A 17,205-nucleotide genomic window follows, 5' to 3' on the forward strand; every position below is an offset into this window, starting at 1 on the left:
TGTCTCTACCTGCCCTCCTGCAGTACTGTAAAGCCCTTACCAGGTCCAGCACTCAGTGAGTCCTGCAGAGAGAGGAAAAAGTCTCCATGAGGACACAGCCATCTCAACTCTTTCCATAAGCACCTACCCAAATCCCCTTGGGATGAGAAACCCTCTCCCGAAACCTCCCTGCCTTTCCCCAAAAGCTGCCTGCACTGGGACTGGGCAGGGATACAGACTGTGCCCAGCGCAGAGGGAAGTGGGAAAAGGGCAACCAGCAACGTACCTGGTCTGCTGAAGAACCTGCAAGAGAAAGGGGGAAATAAGTGGTGAATATAATAGGCAACAAACCCCATTATCTGTTTCTCTTGATGCTGTGGGTGTCAACAAACCAGTGTCAGTGCTTGAACATGATGGAGGAAGCACAAAGCAGAGCCATTGCCCTGCATGGGGTGGGCAAGACCGAGGGAGGGGCTGGAGCTGGACAAGGACATTGCATAAAGTTCTACGATTTTGTTTCTTCCTACCTGCACCCCAAAACTCCGCAATGGGAAATAACTCACCGATTTTGCAGGGAGGAATTATCTCCAAGCACTCCTTATGAGCACCCGCTCCACACCTGGGGCAAAGATAGCCCTGGTAGAAGGTTCCTCTGTGCAACACAAGAAGTCAGAAAGTCCTAATTCAGCCTCGGCTTTGGGATTTTGTCAGTGTTTTAATGCAGATGCAGACAAGCTGCAGGATGCTGCTCACCTCAGGAACATCCTGCAGGCTTTGCAGTTGGTGGTCTTCTCAAATGTGTACATCTGGAAGTTATGGTGGTTTGCATTGGCTTTCTCTGGCTTTATGTTGGACCTAAGCGAAAGGACCGGGGGTTACTGACCTCTCACCCGAGCGATGCTGCACCAGAGGCCTGCCACAGCAGCTCTGTTTGCGTTTCAGTCCAAGTTTGGAAACCACAGGGGCAGAGATGAAATCAAGTGTGAAAGGAGACTCGGGCTCGACTGTGCAGGGAGAGGATTGTGCCCATCAGCCTGCCCGGGACAGCCTTCATGGATTTGCCATGACCCAGCCCCTGCCCTGCTCAGGACCGGTCCCCCCCAGCAGCAGCCTCCCCCTGCTCCTCCTCCAGCCCCAGCTTCTCACATGGCCTGACACTACGGCAAGGGCTCATTTCAGAGATGCCCCCACATGCGTTGGTGCACACCCTCAGGGTAGATGATTTCATGCTGGACCCGAGCTCTCTTTGTACAGGGAACCATCCGGGGAGCTCACATGAGCTTCCCCGTCACCGGCTGCTGTTGGAGCTGCATCTCCAGTGACCTGCTGGTCCAAGACACTGTTCTCCCACACTTAGCTAGAGCAGCCGCTCATGCTCACATTGCCATTTCAAACTGCTCCATCCACTTCCTCTTCATCTCCTCCGTCTTGCAGAAGAACTGGAAGCCCTGCTTCCCCTGGAGGTGGATTAGGTAGAAGCCATATGACCACTGCGAGAGAAAACAGACTGCTGTGCTCCCACACCTGAGCAGCAAAATGCACCACGCTTCTATTCATGCATTAAACAACTGCTCCCAGTGCCTGTCCCTGCTTCTGATGGGCTGCTGAACCTTTGCACAGGTAACGGGGGGAAGGGAGAAGAAATGCTCTGTGTTTCCCAAACACATCACAACTAATGATGCTTTGGCACTGTGTGCTAGGGCCAAATTGGATTTTATGGTGGCAGATGAGCAAACCCAGATTTTTCTGCTCCAGTGGGTCCTCCCCAGCCATCATCTCTCTCCCTGACAGCAACTGACAGCCCAGGAGGCAGATCTGACCTGCCCACTGCACATATGCTCTGCCTGTCTACTTACAACACTGCACAGGAAAACACAAGAGAAGGCTGTGTGCTTTGCTTACCATTTTTCCATGAGACTAGAAAGCATAGGAAAGCAAAGTGGAAATACATGTCATTAAAACAAAGCTAGCAGCATTTCTTCAGCATCCAAATGGCAAAATTGGCAGTTCTTATCCAAATGTTACTTATCCCATCTGTACCATACCTCTTTCCCATCGCATGTAAGTGGATTAAGCTAATGAGGCACTGCTAAGCCAACAACTGGGAGGTTTTCCTTCGTGGCTGCAGACTAAGCCCCAGACCACTGGCAAAATGATGCTCCTCCAGTGGCAACCACGCTCCCAGTGCTGATTTTGGCAGACTGGTTGGCAATGCTCATGCTGCGTTCACCCCGCGACTCATGGGAGAGAGAGCATCCGGACGGGACGGACCTTCCCTCCCTGCCCTGCCTCCTCTCCATCCCATCTGCAGGTTGCTCCCTGCTGGAAGGCCAGGAAGCAGGGAGCAGCCTCCTGTGGGACTCAACCATCCCAGCCTCTTCAGGGTTGTTTCGCAAGGATGGAGGTTAAGGATCAAGCCCAGCCCCACATTAATAAACATTTCCCAATGCTCTGTAAGGCTGCCCTGAAAGCTGAGCATTTATTTTCCAGCTTTTTTGCAAGCTCAGTTTCCATTTTAAAAGGCAAATGGGAATGTACTACCCAAGGATGGCTGAAACAGCTCCAAAATGCTCTCCAGAAGAGCTAATTCCTGGTCCACCCACCTTCTTAATGTCCTTGTTATTCATAGGGTCATCAGTCATCTTGTGGAAGAGCAGCTCAATAATTTCTTTCAGCTCATAGTTGTATCCTTTCCTTTTGCAGACGATCACCACTTTATCAAATAAAAATAAATACCTGCCCAAAGCAAGCAAATAAAGCAGCAACTCAAACACCTGCCTGAAGTTCTCATTCAAGGAGAGGGGTTTGGAAAGCTCTGCAGAGCTCCCCAGCCAGCGCAGCTCAGTGCTCAGCCCTGCTGCAGTTTCACACTGATGGTGGATTCTGTCAGTGCAGCTCCAGGCAATCCCTGAATACATGAGCACAGAGGGAACGGCCAGACGAAGGCACATCGAGGTTGGGAAAACCAGGCGCTGTTGTCACCCACCTGTCCTGCTTGGTGTGGTTGACTATGGAGCGGACCTTCAGCTCGCCATCGATCTTCGGCCTCCCAAACTCCTCCAGCTTCACTTGCTGCAGAAAGCAAAGCAGGGCTGAGACCCACAGCCAGCTGAGACGATGCCTTGGAATGATGGAAACCCAAACCTGCCTGAGGGCACGGGGTCCTGGGGCATCCCCCCCAGCCCTGCCTTGTGCTGCTGAAGCTCCTGGGAACAGCATGACCCTCACCAAGGGGAGCCTGTGCATGGGAACAGGACCACGGGAGGTACCTGGAGCTCTAGCACCAGCATCCCAGGGCAAGGCTCAGCAGTCAAAGTTCTTTTGCGAGGTTTGGGATCTAGAAAGCAACACCCCCCAGAATAAGCTATTTCCCAGGGCTTTCTACACAACCAGGCTCTTGTAGTTTTGATTCCCAGCCTGAACAGAGTCTGGAGATTCTGGCGAGGCTGGAACCCAACCCAAGGGTTTGGGCAGTTTGTCTACTGGCTCAAAAGCCCTTTCTCACTGCTTGGTGCAGCCTGGCCACGGAGCCACAGGACTCAGTCCGCTTGCACAGTTCTTACAGGAAAAAATAAACACTGTGAAGCATCACACTGCCCAGGACAGCAGTGTGTGTACTGCACAGTTATCGCACTGCCCTGCCGTGTGGGCTCTGTCTACGTAACACCAACCGCTCTACTACGTCCTGCTGCTGCAGCAAAAGGAAGTGGGGAGCAGGATGTGTGGGGGTTTTGCTGACACCCCATCTCCTGATGTCAAACCTGCTCAGGGGCGGCTGCAAGGAGCAGAAGGGGCTGCTTCATGTCCCCAGTACAGTCCTGTTGTATGGAGCATGACGTCTGATTGTTCACACATGACTGCTTCAATCACAGCCTGTGAGCTGCAGCAGCCTGCATCCCACTGGAGAATTTTTGCAGGTTCCTCTTGAAAATTAAGGATTTTGCCTCTCTGTTAAACAACCACCAATTAAAAGTTCCCTGTTTCCAAATGAAGTCAAAGCCCAAAGCCCCAAACCCAGCACCCCTCTGTGGAGCCCCAGGGAGGGCTGTGAAGCACCTCAGGTGTCAGCACCCACTTTGCATGATCCCAGCACCAAGTGCGATGGTGGAGCTGCTGCACCCATGGCTGAGCAGGTCCCACCTCCCCGGTGTGGGAACAAGCTCCTAAGTTTGGAGCTCTGCACTGGGTGTTACATTAATGGGCTTGCTCAGGGCTGAAGCGAGTGATGAGTTGCACAGGGTCAGATGATGCACAGTAATGGGACCAAGTGCCTGACACCTCTGGAGTTTGGAGGATGAGATTCTCCTTAAAATACCTGGTACTTGGGTAGCTCATCAGATTCAGCAGTAAGGGCATAGCAAAAGCATGATAATAGTAATCAAATTACAGCTGGGTGCAAGAGGGTTTTCCAACTTACCAGATTTTCTATAGAGCTCTGAAATTCACTTATTTTCTTTAGCGTCTCTTTGTCTCTCTTTACTTCATTTATGTACATGGCCAAGTCCTTAAAAGCAAAGTGGATATTGGTTTTAATATTCCAGATGGAGAGCACCTCACCGAAGCGGAGCACACAGGATCCGGCTCCCAAAGCCGGGCTGCTGCAGGAGTGGGAGCAGGATTCCAGCTGCAGACGGGACACGCTGGGCACGGGCTGGTTGTGCCCACGCTGCTCGGGCAGGAGCTGCAGTTTTGATCCTTTCCCAGAAGAGGGCAATGCCCAAACCCAGCGCAGCAAACCCGACCCACGGCTTGTAGGGAGTGAGGGACAGGCCAAGCATCCCTGCATTGGAGCCTCTGCCCTGCAGCACCCTTCCCTCCCAGCTCCCATCCCTGTAATTCCCGTATCCCCCTGGATACAAAAGCTGGGAGCGTCTCTGCTGCCAAAACACCCGTGTCTATGAAACAACCGCTCTGGACACCTGACTGCACGTTAGCTATGAACAGCACTTGAGCTGGCGCTGCCCCGGCTCACACTGGGATACCCTGCGGGGGCATCCCCAGCTTCAGCACCTCCGGGCCTCCAACACCTCCCATCACACAAAGGCGGCGTTGTAAAATAGGAGACAGTTCATGGAGCTTGTTCTGCCCTGAAAAAAATCCCTGCTTACCCAAATGTTAACCCCTCAAAGAGTGGGAACCTCATCTCTTCCACAAAAACAACTTCTTACCCCCTTCAGAGCATATTTTCTGTGCCTGTTTGCTTCTTATCTGCTCCCTGCCCCCTTGTCCTCAACAATAGCTCTTGTCAACTTGGATTAAATCTGAGCACAGGCTTTTTAAGACATCCCCTCTGGGTCAGACCTTCCTCAGCTTCCCAGTGTGAGAAGGGTTAATCACAGGTGATAACCTCAAATCTACGTGACAATACCTATAACATCACAGTGTACCCCACTGCGCCAGCGGCAGGGATGGTTATGAAGCATGTCAAAACCAAAGGCTTTTGAAGCAGCATCCTCCATCACGCTGGAGCACTGAGCTCCGCTCCCTCCTGCTGAACAGGCCATCTCCTACACCAAGGGGGATCAACCCTAGGATCAACCACGACTTCAAACAGCAACGTGCAAGCCTGGACTATGGGATCAAGCCAGGAACCCACAGTGCCTTGACCACCACATGGGCTCAGTTCTGTGTACTCATGTGGAGGGCTGGTACCTGCACCAGGCATTCCCACATGCAGGTTGTTGGTGCAAATCCTGCCCCTGCCTTGTGCAAACAACCACTGAGGCAGAGCAAAAGCCAGGTGAATCCCTTTGGGAAACAGAATTCCAATCACCCCTGCTCGGCTCTCGCCCAGACGCAGCAGTGCCTGCGCCTGCCAGCACGGCAGACGGAAGTTCTGGGCTCCTGATGAAGAGCATTACTTGTAAGCTAAGCCTCGGTTTGCAGCTCAATTCGAACCAAACTGCACAGCTGCCTACACCCCGCCGAGCCCAGAGCAGCCCAAACGGCTGCCACGGGGTGAGGAAAGAGAAACCCCACCGCTGGCTCCGGGCAGCCTCCTGCAGAACCCGCAGCCTGCAGCGCAGCCGGTGTGGATCTGAGGTTATGGATCAGCAGTGCACCGGTGGGTGCTGTGCCACGAGCCGGCAGCGGGGTTTAACAACTGCCACCAGGCTGCGTGTCCGAGGCCGTGGCGAGGTGCGGGGTGGCAGCGAGCGCAGCATCCTTCCAACAACCTGAACTGCAAAGTGACCTACATATGGGCTGTGGGCTCCCGGGCGCGGGGGGGCAATGGCTGGAAAGGTCACCCAGCTTATGTAAGTGTGAGGAGATGCGGTGTCCTTACACAACCTGAGAAAACAGTGACCCAGGAGCACGGGGCGACTGGGGACGGACCCTGCCATGCGCTCCAGAGAGAGAACCCGGAGCGAAGGATCAGCCTCAGGCTGTGCTGACGATGGCCCTGTCGTGCGGGGGGATTTGAGCCCGAGTCAGAAAACATTTGGATGATTTTCCTTGTTGCTGCTGGTGATTTCCCTGCGGCCTTGGGGGTTTTGGCTCAAAAACTCAAGAAACCAAACCCTCAAACACAGCAGAATTTGGTGCAGTTTCCATCCGTGGAAAGAGCAACTTCCCGTAACAAAAAAATAAGAATAAACCTGGATGAAAGGATTCTCCAGCAGCGCTGGCTGTCAGCGCACGGCCCGTGCTCCACACAGGCACAGGCTCCATCGCTGCAATCCCTCTGACTTGCTGATACATCTGGACTTCCTCCAGATCCCTCCCAGCAAAAACAAGAATCTGGCACAGCCCCTTTACACACAATAGCAATTAGTGAAAAGTCTTAACTTGTCAACAAATACCAGCGTCCCCAGCTGCTGAAGGAGGAAGATAACAGAGCCGACTACAGATCTGCTGCAAACAATCCCATCAAATGGCAATCATGTCCAGGAGGAGGAGATGCTGCCTTCCCCCAGGCTGCTGGCTGGGCTTTCCATCTCAGGCTTTGTTGTACAGAGGCAGGGGGGTCTCATGCTCTCTTGTACCTCGAGACCCCCACTCTCTGCTCTCACCCTCCCATACCTGCATTGCCTCCAGAGCCTCCTTCAGCTGCTGCTTCTCCGGCCGGTCTGATGAATGACTGAGCAGCTCCTGCAGAAATAAAGTGAAATAAAAGTAGACATAAAGAGCTTTGGATGCTGGAAGCGGCCACACGCTGCCTGTGCCCGTGAGCAGCCAGGCGGTGGCAGGGGTGCTGGGGTGGCAGTGAGACACCAGGGGTGGCAGTGGGATGCTGGGCAGGCAGCTGTGGCCAGAGCACAGGGAACATGCCAAGTGGCTGGTGCTGGGGAGAGCTGTTACACAGAGCTGACGGGAGGAATTTCACACATAATCAGATTATATGCAAGCTTATTTTATATTCATTAACTGCCTCTCGTAGCTAACGAGTGCAGAATTAGCCTAGGTCACCGTACTTTAGGAGGCGGCACAAATATTATGTCATGTTAAGTAGCTCTAGTAATTATTTCATTTGAAGGGGGAAAAAACCCAACAACCCACTCTGCATTTGGCAGCGATTCACTCTCCACTGTAAAAGCTGAACGATGCTACGGCAGAGGACGGCAGCTGGAGAGCAACACCGAAACACTTACTTTTAACAGGAGATGGTATTTCAAAACTCTTTGCATTGGAACCACCAGCAGGTCTTGCAATTTAAATTTCCCATCCTGGACCTTTAGTGTGCATTCCTATGAAAGAAATCAATGCATCAGCAGTGAGGCAGCTGGGGGAAACAGGTCCCCATGAAAAAAAAAACCCATGTCCTGTGGCTGGTAGGTTTTGCTTCTGTAACCCAGCCCATGGCTCGTGGTCCCTGTGTGCACCCAGAGGGGTTATCAGGGAATAGAACACAGGGGCTGGACTCTAAAATGCAGCTGTTCCCACTGAGCAGAGCTACTCCAGCTTAATGAGAGCCTGCTCATTAGGGGAGCTCACGGGTGCTCTCAGACCTTGGGAAATGTCAGAGGAGGTGCATTAGCTGAGCTCACCTCTTGGATGGGCTGAACTAATGCGTTTCCTTTGCGAGGCACTGGCAGCAAGCACAGATGGTCGCTGTGGCTTCGCTGATAAGCATCAAGTCATTGAGATGAGCAAATGTGATCGCAGGAAGTTTTGTGACTGGTCCCTTCACCCAGACCCATTTAGATACGTGACTTGGCCACAGTGGCTGAGAACCCCTGTGTGCCCCCCGGAAGATGAGGGAGGGGAAGGAGAAGCACAGGAGCAAGTGGGTGCTACAACCGTTGGCTTGATGTGAGATCCAGAGAACAGGCTTTAAAAAAGGATTAAACCCAGTTTTAGCCCTGAGCTGGGCTGCTGCTTCTGCATGGTAAAATCAAAGAGCGTTTGCAGAAAGCGACGTAACATGTACAGACAGCCCAGCAAACTCAGATTAGCATCGAAACCAAAGCAGGAATTAAAGCTGGGTAAAAACAGCAGCTCAAACAAAGCATCCCTTCTGGGGCTCCTTTGATTTACTGAATATCTGGATCAGACCCTATTTACGCTAAGCCTTTACATTGGGTAGGAGGACAGGGAGCACCCTGAGCATTTGCCTGGGGACATGGGGACTGTGCCTGACACTGTGTGTGACCTTGGGAAGCCACACAGCTCCTGGCTAGGGACACTCAGTACCTTTGGGTCTCCCTGCATGACTCAAAAGAGGAACTTGTCCACAGCCAGTCCCTCTCTAACAGTCACCTGGATTGGTTTAACCTGGATAAATTCGGGGATAAGGACAGGGCATGTGTCTGGTGGGGAGATGAGGGGCAAGCAGGGGATCAGGACAAGACAACCCCCAGCTTTGCTCCCTCTCTGGGCAGCACAGGCTCACCCCACATCCCTCCCCTCTCTGGCTAAATCATTCCCAATGCACTGCTCTCCAGCAAGTCCCCGGGGTGGGCAGCCCTCACCCACTGCCCACTCACCTCCACCTTCTGCCTGACGTCCTCCCTGTTGGCCAGGAGGTGGTTGAGCGTGTTCTGGGCGTACTCCATGTGGCTGCAGTACCTGCCGTAAATCAGCAGCCTGGAGAGGGAAAATCACCGAGTTAATCGGAAACACTTGCTGGCAGTTATAACCTGTTATAAAAGATATATATGCTTATATACAGCGAAAGGACAAGGCAAACAGCTATTCCCATATAACTGCTTAGCAAAGTATTAACACTTTTTTACTGCATGGCTTTTTAACATTTAAATCGTTTGAAGTTTCCAGAGCTGCAGCCCGTGGGGGTGATTCAGCTCACAGGAGTGGCCAGAGGAGCCCGTTTTTGGAGGCTCCATACCTCATCCCTCCACTCCCCAGTGGGATGTATTTAACCACTTCTTCTCAGAGCACCATGAGAACCCCAGCTCCACAATGAAAGACCTTCCCTAGAGCAGTTACAAAGCGGTACCCGCACCCCAGGTATGACAGCTCTAATATGCAAAGAAGCAGCAAGGAGCTGGCGCCGACCCGTGCACAAGCTGCACCACCACCAGTGCTCGCCTCTCCCACCCCAGCGAGGGTCTAGAGCAGGAGGGGTTGGGTGCTGAACCCTGCAGCCCAACCTCGGCTGCCAGTCAGCTTGTTCTCAGGACCCCACCATCGCCACAACCCCCCGCTCCGGTGCTCCGGCTGTGCCACATCAGCACCAGGGCTCGCTAAGGCAGAGCCGGGATGCGCTGCAACCCCGAACAATGACAAAAATCCATTTCCGAGAGCATTTCCGAGTGATCTCGCTCAAGCCCACACATTCATCTCCCCAGGAGCCTTCATTTCCTGAGCCACAGCTGCTCACGGCCCAGAAGGCGATCGCCAGCACCGTGGCTGATGAGTGTCCCTCTCCCCACGGGTTTGTGGGTATTTCACCAAGTAGGGAAGAAGGCAGCAAGAAACTCCTGGTCCATCCTGATCCATGCCACAGCCTCTGGAGACACGGTGAGGCTCTGTATGGACCCCCAGAGCTATAAATCTAAAGACTGACAAAACCAGAGCAGTTTTACTGTGGAATCCCCCATTTTCCTCCACTTCACTCATTAATCCTGCATGACAGGTTTGGGTTTTCCCCCCTTCCTTGCTGTTAACTGCATTGCTGCTGATAAGACACATATTCCATTACACACTGCAACCCATCCATTATTTTGGGGCCTCATCTCTCAATGGAGACAATCTGGGAGCACCTGACCCGGTGTCACTCCATGAACACGGGACTCTCAGACCCTGGCAAGGAACTGAATGGGGAGATTTATGGGAGCCGCAGTCCCCGGCGAAGCAGCAGCCAATACAGATTACTCTTCTGCCTTTTCCCCCTGACAACTTCTGAACATGCACAATCGTATCTACCTTGCCAGCACTCAGAGAATTTCAAAGAGGCTTCAGGAGCATAAATTCAAACCTCTGGCTTTCAGAGAAAAAGATTTACAAACTATTTCCTGCAAAAAACCCCACCAAAGCCCAGCCTGCAAAGCAGAGGAGCAATACATCACTGTGCCGGGAGGCCTCTGAGGGCACGCAGGGAAGTGAGAGCTATTTGTCACAGATACATCTGATGGGGGAAGGTCCTGCATACAGGAACCAAGTGGGCACTCTGGAGGTCCAGGTTCCCTTCTTGGTGGGGCAATGCTGTCTCCCCAGGTGAGCTCACCTCCTCTTCCTCCACCCCCATTTCCCTGCTGTAATGTGGGATCATGGACTTTCCTGACATAGGAGAAGACCCTGCCTATTTAGATCAGGTTGCTCGAAACTCTTCATCCCCAAGAGCCCAGTTTTGGTGGCTTTGACCCCAAATTTTTAAATTATTTGCATTCTTCTTTGGATTTTTTTTTCTTTTAACTCAAAGGATATTTCCTTTTTAACAAGGGGCTGTCTCTGGGAATGATGGAATATCTGACCTTACGGGGTGTTATTAATGCAGATGGTATTTCTGCAATTATTGACTTCTGAATGGCATTTCTGTGTCTAGACACTGGTTTAATCACAGTGAAATAACACCCTGGCAAGAATCCATGATGATTCAGGCCTTTGATTACTATTAAGGATATTAAAGGCTTTTATTAACCTTATCTTCGCGTTCTGGGGTACTCCTGCCTTCAGCTGCCAAAACACAGAATCTATTATGTTTGCGAAAGCAACTTCTACATTTACACATCATGCTATAGGTGCACGACAAGAGCGGTGCCAAACCCGCGGTGTTTGGGCATGAGCCATCACTCTGATCTCACCAGAGCAAGGACTCATCCCACTACACCACAGCCCCTTAAAGCCCCAGTGCTGCTCGTGGGAGGAGACTACGCTAAACCCATGGAGACAAGTGAGGTTTTACTCCATTCCAGCTCACCATATCCATGATGTTCCTATCATTACATCCCTATAAACACACTGTATGCTCAGCCTGCAACCAGCCAGTCTCATGCAGGATGCTTTGAGCCCAGCAATGTTCAGGCATGGACACAGGCGTGCAGGAACAAGCGCCCACAGGAACCCCACGCATCAGCCAGGGTGGTCAGAGAGATGTCCCAGCCTGACGTGTTTGTGGCTGGAAGTGTCAGCACCGAGCAATGTTCCAGCCACTTGAGAGCATTCAGCTGTGGAGGACACAAACCTGGTCTGCTGTGACCTGCACTTCTGCCCAAAGCTCGGAGATGAGCCCTGCAATTGCTATCCCAGCTCTGCACAAACTGGAGCTGCCTGGAGACCAGGGCTCCTTTACCTCTCTTTGAATTCCAGAAACACTTTTGCCAGGCTGCTTCCTCCAGACATCATAGAGACGTCGATGGCTCTCAGGAAACTGAAGTGCACTTTAATTAGGTCCTAAACCAAAAAAAACAATCAATACTTTAAACACATCCAAAGCAAGTGGGCACAAACAGCCTGAAGAAGCACACGTTCACTGCCTGATCAGACAGGCATTTTCTCTTCTTTTTTTTCTTTTCCCCTTTTCTTAGCTGTTTTTAGAGTAAGTTGTTCTAGTGAGATGCAGCCCTAGATGGCCGGGAGTACACGGGTGTAATTCCACCAGGAGGTTATTCAGCGATAAATGCCCCCGCATTTCCATGTGTATTAAAGTCCCTTTCGCAGGCCTGGAGGCAGCACAGGAGATGGGCAGGCTCTGACCAAGACCTCAGCATGGAAATAAATCCCTTCATCCCAGTGTGCCCCAACCACCACTAAGTACAGATGAAATACACAGCCCCAGCCCTGCAACATTCTCCGTATAAAATTGTTTTCTTACCTGGAGTTCATATAATCCCCAACTCTAAAATTGAGTGTTAAAGAATATCTCCTAAACCCGTGCAAGCTCCGCAGCACATGGAGGATTGAACCTCCACAGGTGAATGCACAAATCTCATATGAAATCTGTCCCCCTCCTCTTAAGCAGAAGAGGTCTGAGCTGCCGTGAAAGGAGCACAGATTTAAGCCACAATGCCTGTGCCGTTACCTCCAAATTGATAAAGATAGCTTCCATGTCTTGGGGAGTCAGCACCAGCCGCAGTGGGTTCATATAGTTCTGCAAGAGGTAAATGGAAAAGGGATTGAAATACTGGAGAGGCGAGGACAAGGGGGGGGTGTGCAAAGGTGGGGGGGTCCTGCTTTACCAGCTGCAGTTACCTGGCAGGGAGAAGCTGGGTTTTAACCAATTTAAGCACTTGCAAAGGCAGATGAACGACCGCGTGTTTGTCCAATTGAGGCTGTGCCAGGGACCCCAGCAGGGCCAGGAGCCCCTTGAGCTCCCCGTGGCACTTCCAGGCATGGGGAGGTGCAGGACCCCCCCCAAGGGTGGGCACAGCCCCTGTCCCACTGCCCCGGGAGGGGATCGCACACACACAGATCCTTCCCCCACTGCAGTCAGGAATAATTCAGCTCTTTGATAATCTCACCAGAATTCTGCCCTTGGGAAGGCACCGATAATGTGATTGCTTCGGAAATGCCTTTCTGAACAAACACATATTAATAGAAACGTCCCCATGACTTGTAACGACAAAACCATCCCTCATGTGATGAGCCGTACCCATAACCCACCATCAGAACCCACCAGGCCTTTACGAACTTCTCTAATGGATATGAAAGCTGTAATTTAACTCTTCCTTTGGAGTGAACCAGGAGGGCTGCAGCTGTTTCCAAGGAACAAGGGTTACTTATGTGAATGACATGTACATTGGGACGTTTTCATGGAAAATGGGAAACGTTATTCCATCGTGCCAGCTTCCCTCACATTCTATGATTTTTCACAGGAACTTGCAGCAAACAGAGGCAAATAATTGCAAAAGGGGAGGAACCAAAAGCGTTTTGGGCTGATTGGAAACGGCAGCTGGATTTTCACTATTGCTCTTCATTCCTGCTGCTTTCCTCGGGGCAAAAACCACGCCAGGCTCCAGCCATGCCCACCACTCCGCTGCCGTGCTGAGGTGCTCGTTCTCACTTTGATTTGAAAGACACAACAATAATTTATGAAAGCCCATAAAACCCTGTGAATTTAAGCAGCAAAATGCTACTTTTAATGCAATTAGTTCCAATGAGAAACCAGCACTTCTGAAAAACACCCCGAATGAAGAAATGATCCCATGGCAATCACGCAATGAGATCTGCGGACTCGGCTCCTATGGGCACGCACAGCGGCTGAGCCTCCAGCCCGGGCAGGGGACACAGTGGGATGGGTTCAGCCTCTTTCCAACAGGCACTGAGCAGACAGAAACGTGCTGGCTGGCTCCTGCAGTTATGGCTGTGCACTTGTGCCGGTCAGGATGGGTTTTCTGGATCTCCCTCTTCAGTTTTACATGTGAACACATCGATCCTGCCCCAACATCTGCCAGCTCTCACTGCGACAACCAGTACAGCAAGACTAATGGGAGACCAGGACGACGGCAAGGTGACAGCATAGAGGAGATGCCTCAGTTCTTACCTTTTCTATATCCTCAAGTGTTTTGTAGTACTTGGCCTCAGTTTCTTGGATTTCTAGCAAACAGCAATTTCTTTTGTCATCTTCTGTCATTCCCATTTTCTAGAAAAAAGGAAAACCAACACATAATAATCTCCAGAATGGTCCAGCCACCTTCTCATGCAGCACAGAGCTCCAGTCAGCCTTCAATGAGAGCCAACCCAGAACCAGCTCAAGCCTGGGAAGTCAGGAGAGCTCTGTTACTGCTTTATGTTAAAGAAAACTATTTTTATCCAGAAAAATTAGGAAGGATCCTGTCTGTACTATCCAATACTTTTCAACACATTCAACATAATTCAGCAGTGGGGTTTCACTGCTCTTGTGCAGGAACGGGGACCCTCTGTACACCCCCTTACAACCCCTAGCTCAGACGTATGTGCTGGATGGAAACCAGTATTTCAATCAATGCATCTTACCTGCATGTATCTGATCTGAAGCATGCAGAAATACAAGAACTGGATTAGCATGACACACACGTAACTGCAACAAATCTTTACAATCCCAACACTTGGCCAGACATAGGGGTGCTTCTATTTAAAATAGACTGGTTTTGCTCAGGGAAGGGGAGGAAGGGAGTCAGAGCCATGGGCTCCATCGCTGTGCAGCAGTGTGCAGGAAAACGGACAGCACTGAGGAGGGGACAGTGGTAAATTGCCAGTTACTGACCCGAACCCTGCACTGCCCAGCTGTGCGACACCGGCCGGCCCCTGGTGCCCCTCAGAGAAGCCCTTCTGGGCTGGTCCCGTCCCACCTGAGCTCACTTTTACTGCTTGCGAGGGAGCTCAGTTTCAGGATTCAAAGCATTCACTCCCCTGCAGCATCACTTGTCACGGGTGGATGGTTATTTATTTAATTAACCCTCCCACTTCCCCTCCCATCAAGGTGCAGCTTTAAAAATGCAGATAAATTGTTACCATGGGCTGCTGAACTTCCACTCTGATGATATCTTCATAGATATCATCGCCTTCATCCTCGCAGGGGACGCAGTCGTAAATATCCTCCCCCAGGTCATGCTCACTGGAACGAGAAGGGGAACGATTTGCCAAGGTCACTGCCTCTGCCCCAGGCCAGCCAGTGACCGCCTTGGCACAAGGAGGACAACCATGACAATACAAAAAGCCCACAGCGCTGATGGGCTCAGCCCACAGTCTCTGCATCAGGAGACTCCGTTTTCCCAGATCAGTACCCACTGCACATCTCTTCCCGCTCACCGGAGGATGAGAAAGGAGAAAGGCACGGGCAGGGATGGCAGCCAGGACACTGCTCTGAGCCCTGTGCTGAGCGCGTGGCGATGCTGCTCCAGCATCAGCTGCCAGCTCTGCTCCTGCAGAGTTAGTGCTCGTCCCATAGAGCACTCAGCAGGACCATCGAGGTGCTGCAGCCACCAGGGCCAGCCCCACCAGCCTCCGGAGCTGCCCACAGCCTCCTGCTCATCTCCTGCCTCCTCTTCAGGACAGAGAGCAGCTCCTGTGCCAGTGGCTTTACCTACATTACACTTAGAGAATACACTTTAGTGGCTTGGATGTTGGGATGTTAAAGCACTGCCTCATTCTTGGTCTGATCATGCTTTTTTTCCAACAAAAAAGACTTTCTTCATGCAAAAAACATCACTCCTTTCCCCCAGTGGGGGCTGCAAACTGGTGAAGGAGCCCATGTCCATTCAAAGCAGTAAAGCTTTGAATAATCATCCAGTAATCACTAAATAATCACCTGAAGACTCCGTGCACAGGTAGAAGCATCCCAGCCCTGCCTCACTGAGGGGGAGTGTGACAGGGCTGTGCAGGACCCACAGCGACACCTGGACCAGCCACAGCCCCACTTCCCTCCAGTCCAGGTTTGAAAGCTCCAGATCCAGCTTCTCTGGGGATGCACCGAGTCCCATGAAGCACAATCCCTGCACTGATGGGCAAACTGGGCGATTTTACCTCTAATGTTACCCAGAGGAGGGGAGCGCTCTCCTGGCCACCGTAAGGTGAGCTCGGCTGATGCTCAGCCTGGTGATGCTCAGCCCCAGTTCTGAGCAGAGGCCAGTGATAATGTTTACAACAAAGATAAATGAAGCAGCAAAAGTCATGCTCTCAAAATCAGCCGCATCACTTTGGAGACGCCCCTGCAAGCACGTGCTTGAAAGGCATCACTAGAGCTCAATTTGTGTTTAAAGCTTATGCTGTGAGGTACTGAGCTGCCATCTGAGCTTATGCAGCCCTGCCAGGGACTCCCAAGTCTTAGAGCACTTCTGAAAATTCAACCCATAGTAAATACCAATTAAGAGCAGCAATTTTAGCTCTCAGATCCACAGGTGTTGATTGCTAACGGCTCCCACTGAAGTCAGCCCCATGGGATCAGCACAGCATGAAACGCTGGAATATCAAACAGAGCTCGGTGTTTTATGAGCTGCCTCATTCAACATGGGTATTAATTACAGACAAATATATTGAGGTGTAGAACTGCACTCAAACTGTAACACTCGACATCTCTACACTACATAGCACAGAGCAGCAGAGTACATCTGCTTACAAAACTGGCCTTTATTTCTTTTCTAAATACAGTTCTTTCTATTTTTATAAACAGATTTATTTAATAAAAATTTGGGGATTTTAAATAAATACACTGGCGTGATGTATCCATCCCATTCTCCCTGAATGATGCATTGCAGCTGCTGTAATAATGCCTACTAATAGCTGGTGATCCATCTTCCCCTTCCCAAGTGTCGCCGTCACCAGCATTATCTGTACCAATATTTATATTCTCTCACTCCTTATCCAGACCAAGTAACTCCCAGATCCTGATGAACATTCCCGCCCGCACCTCTCAGATTCCTGCCTGTCTCTCCATACATCACTCCCCTGGCTCGAGGGCCATTAGGGAACGTAGGGTTGGGTTAATGTCCCGAGCAGGAGCCCGGCTGGTGTGACACGACTGCAGGAGAGCTGCGGGACGCTGCTGCTGGAGCTGAGCCCTGATGCCGCTCAATGGCTGGTATGGGCCATGTGCAAAGGAGAACAGAGCACTTGAGATGACCCCAGAGCCCCGCATCCTGAGCATCCTCTCCCCACACAAGCACAACCAGGTGCCACGTTCAATCCTCAGACCCCAGCCTGGTGCGGCAGAGGGGCCTCCTCTCCTCCATCACCAAGGAGCCACCAGCTCTGGTCTGTGGCTGGGCACACACCAGGACATCACCGTGAGGAACCCAGCAGGCAGCGTGAGATGCTGATGGGGTTTTGCTAAATCTCAGGCTGCCTGCAGAAGGACGGGGGTTCATTGACCTCCCCCAGCCTGGCCCTACCCAGAGCTCCTCTGGGCCA

General features: G+C 51.6%; 1 protein-coding gene across 2 annotated transcripts in view; it reads right to left on the bottom strand.

Moving 5' to 3' along the window:
• The window catches only part of VAV2 (vav guanine nucleotide exchange factor 2), a 103,594-nt gene that overhangs the window by 9,672 nt on the left and 76,717 nt on the right, over positions 1-17,205 (bottom strand). For both annotated transcript variants that reach the window (XM_062641209.1, XM_062641208.1), the window contains exons 5-19: positions 14,812-14,914; positions 13,862-13,960; positions 12,401-12,469; positions 11,672-11,772; positions 8,907-9,006; positions 7,572-7,667; positions 7,003-7,071; positions 4,397-4,483; positions 2,966-3,051; positions 2,583-2,715; positions 1,360-1,469; positions 733-834; positions 543-631; positions 266-282; positions 41-62 (exon numbers count right to left, since the gene is read on the bottom strand). In XM_062641209.1, coding sequence (XP_062497193.1) covers positions 41-62; positions 266-282; positions 543-631; positions 733-834; positions 1,360-1,469; positions 2,583-2,715; positions 2,966-3,051; positions 4,397-4,483; positions 7,003-7,071; positions 7,572-7,667; positions 8,907-9,006; positions 11,672-11,772; positions 12,401-12,469; positions 13,862-13,960; positions 14,812-14,914 — 1,283 coding nt within the window. The remainder of the gene's footprint in view (positions 1-40; positions 63-265; positions 283-542; positions 632-732; positions 835-1,359; positions 1,470-2,582; positions 2,716-2,965; positions 3,052-4,396; positions 4,484-7,002; positions 7,072-7,571; positions 7,668-8,906; positions 9,007-11,671; positions 11,773-12,400; positions 12,470-13,861; positions 13,961-14,811; positions 14,915-17,205) is intronic.

Source organism: Pezoporus occidentalis, unplaced genomic scaffold (genome assembly GCF_034315485.1).
Source record: "Pezoporus occidentalis ecotype Australia unplaced genomic scaffold, CSIRO_AGI_Poc_V1 ctg68, whole genome shotgun sequence".
NCBI classification, from domain to species: Eukaryota; Metazoa; Chordata; class Aves; order Psittaciformes; family Psittacidae; genus Pezoporus; species Pezoporus occidentalis.